The sequence below is a fragment of the Triturus cristatus genome, chromosome 12 (assembly GCF_964204655.1).
Source record: "Triturus cristatus chromosome 12, aTriCri1.1, whole genome shotgun sequence".
Taxonomy (NCBI): domain Eukaryota; kingdom Metazoa; phylum Chordata; class Amphibia; order Caudata; family Salamandridae; genus Triturus; species Triturus cristatus.
In genome coordinates this window covers 224782812-224795090 of record NC_140595.1, presented here as the reverse complement: position 1 = coordinate 224795090, position 12279 = coordinate 224782812, and the positions used below count along the sequence as shown (strand labels likewise).

The following is a 12279-nucleotide window of genomic DNA, read 5'->3' as shown; positions in this document are numbered from 1 at the left end:
TCACCCGAAGACCCGAGAGGACCTCGAATTCCAGCAGGATGTGCTCCAGGTCGACAGGAATGTGAGACACGTCCCTGACAAAGACCAACAGGTCGTCCGCATAGATGGACACCTGGTGTGTCGCATCGCCTTGTGGAATGCCGTCAGCCAGCTCCCTGCGTAGTGTAGCCGCCAGCGGCTCCATCGCGAGCACGAACAGAAGGGGCGAAAGCGGACACCCCTGCCTGGTGCCGAGACCAATAGGGATGGCGTCAGATATGTAAGGCCTGGTTCTCACTCTCACTGTGGGATCCTTGTATAGAAGGGCTGCGAGCTGAAGGAAGCCGAGGCCCAACCCGAAGTATGACAATGCCGCCACCAAATATCCCCACTCCAGACAGTCAGAGGCCTTTTCAAGGTCTAAAACTAGGCAGCCCGCCCTGGGCCACTGCTGGACACAGTCTGTCGCCACACGAAAAAACCGCCGCAGGTTAAGAGAAGTACTGCGCTTAGGTACAAAGCCATTTTGGTCTACATGCACCAGCGCCGGTACCACCGGCGCCAGGCGCTCCGCTAACACCTTCGCCAGGATTTTATAATCCGTATTAAGCAGGGCGAGGGGGCGGTAAGACCCCAGTTGGGTGGGATCCCGCCCGGGCTTGAGCAGGGAAACCAGATAGGCCTCCCGCATTGAACCGGCTAGGGCACTCTCCTCAAGGGCGGCCAGATAAAGAGTATTAAGTTTGGGTATCAGTGTTTCCCGGTAGGTTTTATAATACTCCGCCGGGAGCCCATCGGGGCCCGGCGCCTTCCCGGTGGCCAGAGGGGTAACCGCATCCCTGATCTCGTCTGCAGTGAGGGGGCTCTCAAGTGACTCCTGGTGCTCATCCGGAACCGTGGGCAGGCCAGCAGCCTCCAAGAACTAGTCTAGGTCATGTGCCTGCCGGCATCCCGTCGACCGATACAGAGATGCGTAATGCGCTGTCATTGCCTGGTGGATCTCCCATTGCGTGTACACCAATGATCCGTCAGGCCCACGTATAGCGCCGATCGGGGTGTGAGCAGTCTCCTGCCGGAGCAGCCAGGCCAGTAGCCTCCCCGCTATATCTGACGTGGCATGAACTCAAGCCGAATGGGCCGCATAGTTGTGACAACGCAGGCGTTCCAGCAATTCGGCATGGCGTGCCCGAAGTTCCAGTAGTTGGTCTGAATCCCGACCGCTGCCCTCCCCAAGTCATTTGCACAAGAGTAGGCGAGATTCCAAGGCAGTAAGTGACATCGCAAGTTGCTTGCGGATGTTCCACATCGCGCCTAAGCAATACCCCCTGATGCGGGCCTTGTGGGAGTCCCACTCTATCAGTTCGCTGCTCGTGGTGCCCTCGTTGAGGTCAAAAAACTGTTCTATCGCGGTGCCTAAAGAGGCTCGAAATTCCATATCCTCCAGAGCCACTGACTGGAGGCGCCACGTGGGGATCGGGGGACGGTCAGGGCTCCACCGAAGACACAATCTGAGGGGGTTGTGATCAGAGTGTGTCCGACCTAGATATTCAGCCTGATCTAACAGGGGAAGTAAAGGGCAGGAGCTCACCACCCTGTCAAGACGCACATGGAGGTCATGCACTGCCGAATAGTATGAGTAGACGCGGTCTTCGGGGTGTAGATTGCGCCACACATCGAGCAAAGCCCAGCGAGACATCCAGTCTGTCAGAGCCTGTGCGTTTGAGCCTACCTGTGTACCACGGAGGGGCGGGAAGGACTGATCAAGGTGCACGTCGAGGACAGAGTTAAAATCCCCGCCCAGCAGCCAAGGGAGACCCGCGTACGACGCTAACACTGTGGACAAGCGGGCAAGGAATGATGGCTGCTCAACATTCGTGGCTTACAATGAGCCTAGTAATACACGCTGCCCATTAAGTCGCCCGTGCACTAATGTGTATCTCCGGGCCGAGTCGACCAGTACCTCCATACATGTGAACCGGGTGCCAGCGGGTGCGCAACCGGTCTATTTCTACCCGTGTCATGTGTGTCTCCTGAAGGAGGGCTATGGCCGCCTTGTGTCTCTGCAAATAAGCGAAAATGGAATACCTACGCGCTGGCGTGTGCATGCCCGAACATTCCATGTGATTATATTGGTGGTGGCCATTGGGAACAATCATATTCTGTATAGGTGGCGGGACCCGGGTTCACCCAACCAACATGGTGCACGGGATCCCTATATGTCAATCCGGAGCGCTGCATTAAAGAACAACAAAACAAAGAAACACTCGCGTGGTGCCATGCACGCAAACTTAACAACGAGGCCAATTTAACTGTCAGGGCAAACCCCCGTGCGGGCATTTGTCCAAACTGTAAGCTAACGCTTATGGAGTAGAACTAAGCCAAGTAATGGCTAACGGGGTTTTATCGTGGCCTTGGCTGCCGCAAGCTGCTCCTCTACCGCGGTGCCTTCGCGCGCGCACTGCAGATGTCTCCAGTGGCATGGGCTCGGACAGGTATAGGCGGGGGACTTAACCTCTGCTGCCTGCGCTTCCAGTTGCAGATTCCGCTTGGCATACCATCCCTCCCTCCCAGGGGGGGCCCCCCGGACTTCCCATCCCCCCTCCCCCGCACAGCTGCCAGCCAGACACCTCACCACCAGCACACAGCACTTCTCACTTTGTACATTAGATTCTCTAAGCAGAGATCACCAGATCCCATCGTCTGTCTCTTGAAGACGTGGGCGTCAGTGGATGCTGTCTCTACATCACTCTCGGCTCACATGATCTGTTCAGAGGTCTGGGGGGTCACCAGTAGCATTAACTGGTCCTCGGAGAGCGTGGTGGACAGAGAGGACGAGCCGCTGGTCTCAGGATCGCTGTGTCTGTGAGCGTCCGCCTCTCCCTGACCACCAGGAGATCCGAGAGTTGCCACCGCCGCCGGCGCTCCAGGCGTATCCTCTCCGGGCTAGGAGCCACCCCCAGGCTCATTACCACATCTCTATGAGACCCTCTCCTCCTCCTGCTCCGAGGCCTCTTCCCTCGATGATTGCCAGGCTCTGAGTCCGGCGGTCTCTGCCCACCACTTCGCCCGGTCTCCTCCAGCCAGTCCCAGACCTCCGACGGGGCATCGAAGAAGCGGGTCCCCTCCTTTGTGACCACTCTGAGGCGCGACGGAAATAGCAGGGAGTATGGGATCTCCAGGTCGCGCAGTCGACGCTTCACCGCCAGAGAGTTGCTCTGAAGCTTTTGAACCACCGCCGTGTAGTCCGGGAAGAACAGCACCTGTCCACTTCCCACTGTGATTGCGCCCAGCTTCCTGGTTTCGCGGAGCACCACATCTCTGTCCCGGTAGTTGAGAAGTTTAAACAAGAAGGGACGGGGCCGAGCCCCCGGTCTGGGCCGTTGTGCTGGGACCCTGTGGGCCCGCTCCACCACAAACTGCGGAGAGAGCACCCCCGGGCCGAGCAGATCTCGAAGCCATCCCTCGACGTATTGCTCCGGCTGCCGTCCCTCCTCGCCCTCCGGCAGTCCTACCACCCTGATATTACTTTGCCGGGAGCCCCCTTCGGCATCCTCGGCCCAATCCTCCAGCGTGTGGACGCGATCTATTAAGTCCTGTAGGGTCACAGTGTGGTTGTTTACTACTGGCTGGACATCTTGAAGGGTCTGGCGCTGTTGAGCCACCGCGTCCGCCAGTTTGCGGTGGTCCTCATGAAGGAGGGTGAAGTCCACCGTGACCTTGTCGATGCGGGACTCTAGGGAGGCTTTCGTCTGCTCCAGTGTGGAGCCTATCCGCTCCACCGCGGCGTGCACCGTGTCCAATTTCGCCGCTAGCGCCACCGCCTGGGGCTCCACGCCCTCCCCGCGGTATCGGTGTCGACACACCCCAAGCGGCCTCCCGGCGCCTGCTCCGCCAAGGCCTCTCGTGAAATGGCCGTCATCTCCAATGCCCACTGAGCCATTCGTGCCGCTCCTAGTCCCATGGCGCCTTGCTGCGTGCAGGGGTCCCGGCGCCGCCACCACGCGTCAGTACCTGTGGTGTGCGATCGAGATCCAGTCGCTCCCCCGTGTCAATGCCAGCCGGACACCCCCTCCTCCGCCACTGTTCCTTGCACTGTCCGGCACCAGTGCACCTACCGACCACCCATCATTCTTCAGGACCCCAGGCCCCGGCACCGGTACAGCAGGCCACTGCGCAGTCCGCCTTAGCGAGAGCCATCCCCGTCTCCAGCGCCAGGTCCCCCACTCCGCAACTGCACGTGGGGAGGTCCACTTTAGCTCTTCGGCCGCCTCACCGCCTCTGACTGCTCTGCGGGGTCCCCCGGAGGGAATCGCCTCTCCGCGCACTGCCCGTCCACTCACCGAGTCACTCTTGGCACCTGGACCGGGTCTCTGCAGCGCCTCGGGAGTCCGCAGGAGGGTCCACACCACGAGGCCGCCAGCCCTGCAGCGCCACCAGCAGGCCACAGCCACCTCCGCTCCTCCGCCGCTATCTGAACTGTTTGTCGGGTAGCCCCCGCTATGCGCCTCATGTCCAGCTCCACTTCCGCTGCAGTCTCTGGTCCGGGGCACCACACACAGGTGCGCCGGCAGCGCCCCGCCTCTTCTTTCGCTGGCGCTTCAGTCTCTGCGGCCTGGGGCCCTCATGGCAAGCCGCGGGCTAGATTTGCTGATGCGGCCGGCCGCGGCACACGCCCACCGCACTGTGTCCGCCGGCCGCGATTCTTATGCAGCGAAACCGGAGCTCCCGGCAGCCGCGCCCGTCAGTGCGTGCACCGTTGTGTCGGGGGGGGGGGACCCGGACTTCACCCCCGCCAGCGCCCAGAGTCCGAGAGGAGCCCAGCCAGGAGAAAGTGCCAGGATAACGGCACCGGGCGGCTGGAGCTTCACTCACTGGCGGCCATCATGTCAGCGCGCCTAGCCACGCCCCTAGAAAAGATCGAGAGTTATTTAGATGGAGGAGGTACCGATAGGTTTGACAAAGATGATCAGCTTACCTTAGACGAAATCCCCAATATAGAAGAAATTGTAACTACAATCCAAAACTTACCAAAAGGGAAAGCAACTGGACTGGATTATATACCTTCGGAATTCTATTTAGTTTTCATAGATCAGATTAAAGATATTCTATTTGACCTAATAGTACATATTTTTAAAGGGGGGCAGCCTCCAAACTCTTGATCCAGGGCAAAGATAATTATTTTTCCTAAAAATAAAAACCTCCATATCAGCTAGGCTCATATCGCCCTATCACTCTGATAAATGCAGACTCTAAACTATATTCAAAAGTGTTGGCAAATCGAATTGCTCCGATTATTCATAAAGTAATCGCTAAATATCAACACTGATTTGTTCCAGGGAGATCAACTACTAACCACATTCAGAAAGTGATCACCTTGTTTGATAGTATGGATTGTACCGGAGACCGTATGGCAATGGTTCTTCTCGATGCCGAGCAGGCCTTTGATAGGGTCTTTTGGCAATTTCTGTGGGCTGCTATGTCTAGGGTTGGAATTAAGTTAGGGTTTATTCATGCTGTGCAAAAACTGTATGTGAATCCCAGGGCCATGTTAGTGGTGAACGGTAGCCTCACTATAGAGCTGATTATATCTTGTGGAACTCGACAGGGGCGCCCATGTTCGCCATTGCTCTAAGCGATCTATATTGATTCCTTTATTCGTAGACTAGAGGGAAACAGTGAAATAGCACTGATTTTGTCACAGGCATACCCAACCAAGATCTTGGCTTATGCTGACGACATTGCTGTTGCAACAGCTGATCCTAGCACAGCTATGTCGGTTATCGAATGCGAGGCTAATAAATTTGGGCTTGTATCCGGATACGCACTCAATCAGGGGAAAACACAGATCGTGCTGAATAACAAAAGCGAGATGTGTGACCCTCGTGTTGTGGATAAAGCTATATACTTAGGAATCTGCATTACATCTAAACTTGAGATTCTGGTGGATTTAAACATAAAGCCATTGTTGGGCAGCATGCAGAAAGATCTCGGTCGCCTAGACAATCTACATCTATCCCTAATGGGCAGGGCTAATGCCTTGAAAATGGTGTTTTTTCCTAAAACTTTATATCTATTTAGAGCTATATGTTTAGAATTCTCAGACCAATGGTTCAAATCTATGGAACGCACCTTCTCAAGCTTTATGTGGGCGTATGCACAACCTCGTCGTGCGTATAAACTATTGACTTTGTCAAAGGAAAGAGGAGGTTTGGCTCTCCCAAATTTAAAAGCATATTATTGGGCATCTGTGCTGCTCTATAGCCGTGAACTATTACAGAATACCGGGATAGAAATGACACCAGGGGGTGATTCGCCATCTATTTTTCAATTAACATTGGGCAGTAAAAATTACGGTTATCTTTGGTGACATCTATATGACCGCTATCATAAAAAAGTAAAACTTAAAACACTGACTAACGGGTTTAAGGTATGGAAAGCTGTGAGAAGAATGTTGGGTATTGGACGAATATCATTCTATACTCCCTTAAGGGATAATCCTGTTCTACCGGAGATCTTTAAAGACAATCACATTTGCAGGTGGAACGAGGCAGGTATAAATCATATTGGGTGCTTCCTCTCCCCTGTAGGGATACAATCTTTTGAGCAACTTAGAGAAAATTTTCGACTGGACTGGCGGGATTTTTTAAAATATCTTCAAATTAGAGACTTTCTGGTACGAAGGGTGAGGGGAGGGACTCTACTGGGAAAAATAACTTTAGTAGAAACATTAATTCACATTGAAAAATATATAATCTGGGGAATATATTCCCTTATAAATGCACTGTTTCCGGATGATCTGGAGAAAGCATCTCAGAAGTGGCAGGGGAAAATTGGCACAACTATGGATAAATTTCATTATGCATTTTCAATGTTTCAAATAATTCTTATGTCCACAAAACTCCAAACACAGTTTTATAAAACGTGCTTCTTTTTATACTATACTCCAGATAAGATCGCCAAATGTGGGAGTGGTAAGGGGACATGTTGCCCTAGATGTATGCTATTCAATGCCGACTGTGTACATATTTTCTCTACCTGTGATGGACTAACATCTTTAAAACAAAACATTGAGAAGTTCTTGTCGACTGTATTGCAAAGAGGGATTGCCCTGTCCAGTGAAGTTATATTATTGGGAGCGACAGACCCTAGTAATCCCAGGCCGGGTCATGAACTTATTTTTATAGCTATGGCGGTTTTAAGAATGTGTATTGCCTCGGCCTGGTTGGATCCCAATGCTCCGTCTTTTCATCAATGGCTTGCTAGGCTTCTTGCAATCTCCAATGTGGAGGCTGCTATTTACAAACGGAAAGGGAGGTTACGGCGTAAAAGGGGTTTGAGAATTTGGTCCCCATTAATAGAATGGTGTCAATCTCAAAACAACACCTAGTACATTGTGAATTATATTTTAACTTTATGATTTAATAGAAAATGGTATTTTGCTGGGATAATGTAACATGACTATGAACTTGTGTGAATATACAAAATATTTTCTTTTTTTCTTTTTCTTTTGTACTGTATTATCAAGTGTCTGACCTGGGAGGGTGGGGGTGGGGTTTGGGGTGTGTCTAACTGTTGCAAAATCAAATAAAGATATTTAAATAAAAAGAAAAATGAAGACTTAGAAGCATGGTCAAACGCAATAATGTGCAAGTCCATTAATACAGGCAGGATATGTGGAAACTCTACTTACGTAATTGTGTGATCGCCATTGCTTCACAGGCATGTTCCTGGGTTCGTAGGACTCCATTGATTAGGGCTGGATCCCTGGGAGCCTCTCAGCTCTCTGGAGGTGGCTTCATGCTCACCCGTCCCAGGAAACCTTCAGAAGTTGTTCCTTGCGGCGGCCCCCTGGGCTTTGGCCCACCCCGGGAGCAGGAAACTCTCTAGCCTTGGATCCCTACATTCTCTGGAACCTCACTGTGGCGGGGAGGGCGCTCCTTTTGCTCATGGTGGAGAGCCCTAGCCACCTGGAACACTTTCTCCTGGCCTCTAACATCGCAAACTTGGCATGTGGCTGATTCCACTGACTCCCTGCGCCAGTCTTTCTCCTTTTAACTCCCCTGGGCTTCTCTCCTCCTTGGTGTAGAAGTCCAGTTCCTTTCTCTTAACTAGTCTTTGGGGGGTCTAAGGGGATCAACTTTCCTCACTGGTCCTGGGGGCAACTGTAGTTGGAGTCCTTAGTCCAGATGGATATCAGGGGGGTCCTCCTTCCAGTTGTCCATGGCTGCCGCCTCCAGTCCCAGTGTCCAGCAGAAAGTCGCAACCAAGAGACGTCTCTCCCTTGTAAGTGGGTATAAAAGGTTTCAGAAGCGAGGCACCTCTGGCCTCTCTTGGGGTACCACATCACTTTTCCGCCCTTGTCCCAGCCTTCATGCACAGCCTGCTGCGACATTTCAAAATGGCCTGTCTTTTGATCATAACAGCTACTTTAAACATGAAGGACTAAAATAAGTCTCTTGTCCCCATTAATAATTTACCCAGAGAGTACACAAAAAATCCAAACATTAAACCGATAAAGGTGGACACTCGAATACAATTAAACATTATACGCTGATGACGTGCTCTGCTTCTTAACTGAACCTGAATCCTCACTCTCCGCTCTGAATGAGGAATTGGCGAACTTCTAAGTGGCGTCAGGCTTTTCAAGCAACTATGCGAAATGGGACTGGTGGTTGATGTCCAGCTCTTGCGCAACCCTTGTTCGCAATGGCTTTGCATGGGCTGAGGTTTCGCTCCGATACCTTGGTCTCTACCTCTCAAGCTCTGCAACAAATTGATACCAGTGCAATTTCCTTCCTTTGCTAACTCCACTGGGGCAAACTCGAAACCTCTTAGCTGGGAAGGAGGAGGACCTTGGTGAAATTGAGCTTTCTCCCACGGCTCCTCTACCTGGTACAAACTCTCCCCCTTTGCTTTCCCCATGTCAATCTTAGATTCAATTCACAGGAAACTTCTTAACCTTTGTATGGAGTGATCATGCACCTGGAATCCCCAGGGCAACTCTTTACAAAGCCACAGCCGAGTGAGACCTAGGCTTTCCGAACATTCGATTCTATGTCCTACCCACTCGGGTTCTCCCTACACTAGACTGGAACCACAATTCAGATAGTAGAAGTTGGATTCAGGTGGAACAACATTTTCCCAATTACCCCTGCACCTCATACTACAACTCCTACAGAGCGCATGTTCCAGAAGTTGACATAGGCTAAATACCAGTCTCACTCTGTTGGAGTACTAACAGCAGTCTATACAAAAGTTCGGTTATGTAACTTTATTCTCCCTGATGCCCCCCAAAATTCATAAGGTGGGTTTTTTCACCTGGCCTAATAGACCCATATTTTGCATGTTGAAATTGGATATCAAGCTATGCACCTTGGAGGAGATACAGGCCAATTGGCAATTTGGCAGCGAGGATTCCTTTGGACTTAAACATTTGCTCCTTTGAGCGGTACGCACAAGGTGATAGAGTTAAAAGGGAAAAGACCACACTGGAAACTATATTCACAAATAAAATGGTGAGGAAGGGGATCACATGGTTGCAACAGGTAAATCTGGGTTTTAAAACAAACCTCCACTCTATCGCACTCTGGGAAAGGGGCATGGATCACGATATCCCAGAAGAAAATGGAGGGAAAATCTGACAAAGGTGCTCGAAATCCCCTATCTGCACATCACATAAAAAGAATGCATGTAAGCTACTTACAAAGTGGTGTCTATTCCCTTCACTCCTACATGCAGTGTTTGGTGGCTCAGACGTCTGTTGGAAAAACTGCGGCGAAAGAGAAACCTTCTTTCGCATGTGGTGGTCTTGTAGTTTCATTCAGGCCTACTGGAAATAAATCTTTTCCCATGTCAGACGGATCCCAGGAGCCAAACTTTGTTTAGATCCCCTATTGATGCTCCTGGGCGACCCTGGTGACAATAGCTAATATGCTCTGCCCACTCCACGAGACAACTCATTTCCTGGTACCCGATTGGCTCGCCCAATTCTGTTAATAATCAGCTACCCCTCACATGTACATGCATGGGGAAAAGCATAGTTGATATTTCCTCTTGAAAAACTGACTGCAATAGTTTATGACAGAATAAACACATTTGAGGCTACTTGACTGCTATTCAAAACATTTGTGAAACTTACTCCTCCGATTATAACAATGATGTTTAATAGGCTGTGTCTTGTTCTAATATGTTGCCCAATGCAGTAGGGTTAAAAATTCAGATGCTATGTAGGAGTGTTGAATGTGGGGGGTAGCACTGATGCTTCATTTTCTTGTGAATTTTGTAAATGAGAATTGAAAATAAAGTAGTTAAAAAATATGGCGAAAGATAACTGTTAAAGCGTTTATTGGTATCCTCCGTTACACCGTGTCTCTGTCCATTAAGTCTCATCTAAAACTGTGTTTGCATCTTTGCTCATGGACTCATTTGTTGTCTCAATAGCCTAGTGCTCGACATGTCATTCAGAAATTCCGGTGTCCATAATTTCAGGTGCCCACATGTCTAACTTTGTCTCGGGCTTTTTTGTCTGCATTCCTTCACAGGGACTATCTCTTATCCATCCATTTCTGGTCTTATTCATTCTAATTAGGCACCTTTTACTGTGCAAGCTATACATAATATCGTTGAGGTATTTTCATTCCCTTCCAGTACTTCGACCTCCTTTTGGGCACTGTCCACCCCCAGAAGCCTTCCTTTTTCTCAGGGTCTTTTATTTATTCTTCCCTTTTATCCAATCACAAAATCTTCTCAGCTGCCCTCAGTAGACCTCCTGCTCCAAGTTTTCTTGGCAACTCCATTCTGGTATTGCTATGTTATGTATCTTCCATCATCCATACTGACATTCCCTCTAGGATCCTTCATTCCTCTTCCTTGCATGGCTTGTGCTTCTGTCTGCACCCACCACTATCTAGAATGTGTCCCCCAATAGTGTCTAGCAAAATATTTGGAATGGCAGACAGCACTGATTGTGCCAGCACACGCACTGTACTCACTTTCATGGTCACTCTGCCTTGGGTGCAGCTCAGAAACCATTCAACGCTACTCACAGAAGAAAAATATCAGAACCACAATTGGTTGTCAAGCACCCATTTTTGTTAGGGGATGTGCCTATATATGAAAAATACTTTAGACATGTGAGTAAACAACACTATGCATTTGTAAAGTGCTGGATCTCCCAATGCTTGCTACCTTTTGTTAGACAGTGCATTACTTGCCGAATAGGTGTACTTCGCCCCACTCTTAAGACTGCAGACTAACACCGTGCTGTATTAATTAGAGCCAATTATGGGGAGGAGAGAAGTACAGCCATTCGAGGTCATAGATATATCACATTTCTGAATTGGATAGCGTTTTCTCTCCTTTTACATTATTTCTTTAAGATTAATTAAACTCTTTATATTTTCTGATAGGCTACGGCTATGTCTGTGGATTGCCGTGGATACCACGCTGTGCTCTCTGGGTGAGTATTACTGTTTTACTATTTGAAGGTCCTTGTAGCTTTAACTGTGTGTCCCTTAAAGGATGTTACAAATGGTGTAGATTGCAATCAGAGACAGAAGAACCTGGTTGAGGGAGAATTGTCCTATTTATTTTCCCCTCCTTCGCATGTACCCCAAAACAAATGCATTTTATGAATGCTTACTCCTAGTCTTAGCACTCTTCTGATTCAAGTCATGGCTCAATCTGTACCTAACTGCATCACATGTAGATGCCACATATTAAGAAAAAAAAACATTTACAGAAGGCTTCACATTTTGTTTATTGTGCATACTGTATAGGTCGTACAGCAAGCATATCTTTTTTGATACATATTTTGATTGTGAGATTTATGTTATAGATTTCGATTTACAGGTTTTGAGGGTGAATTTGTGTTACAGTGACTTTCCGAATTACGCTCACATTTATACTTAGCTTTCAGTATCTTCTAGTAACATTGTTCGTTCTTTCTGTTTTTGGCCAGAGAATTCACCCAGAACCTGTTCATTTTACTCAAAGATCTTATATTTGCCAGTGACGGAAAATCTGCATTAGAGCGATCCTGCAGGGGAGCTTAAACTTCATGATGTTTTCTTCTCTATTTGTAAACATTTATTATCCATGTAATCCCAAATTGTAGACCCAGAGGACATCACCAGGAGGCATTTCTGATTAAAAATGTTTTCCAGAAGGGCTGCCATCGGTTTTCCCTCAATGCTATATGCCAAGTTTATCACAGATCCTAGAGATGGCAGAAAATGTTGTTTTCTGATATGCAGGCAGGGCTCCCAAGTCCCAGCTTAGTTGAAGACCCACTCAGCTAAG

The 12279-nt window shown here is 49.4% G+C and overlaps 1 protein-coding gene across 4 annotated transcripts in view; it reads left to right on the top strand.

Moving 5' to 3' along the window:
* WDR59 (WD repeat domain 59) overlaps positions 1–12279 on the top strand; it is a 766237-nt gene that overhangs the window by 42137 nt on the left and 711821 nt on the right. For all 4 annotated transcript variants that reach the window (XM_085636815.1, XM_085636817.1, XM_085636814.1 and 1 more), the window contains exon 2: positions 11388–11437. In XM_085636815.1, the coding sequence (XP_085492941.1) occupies positions 11388–11437 (50 nt within the window). The remainder of the gene's footprint in view (positions 1–11387; positions 11438–12279) is intronic.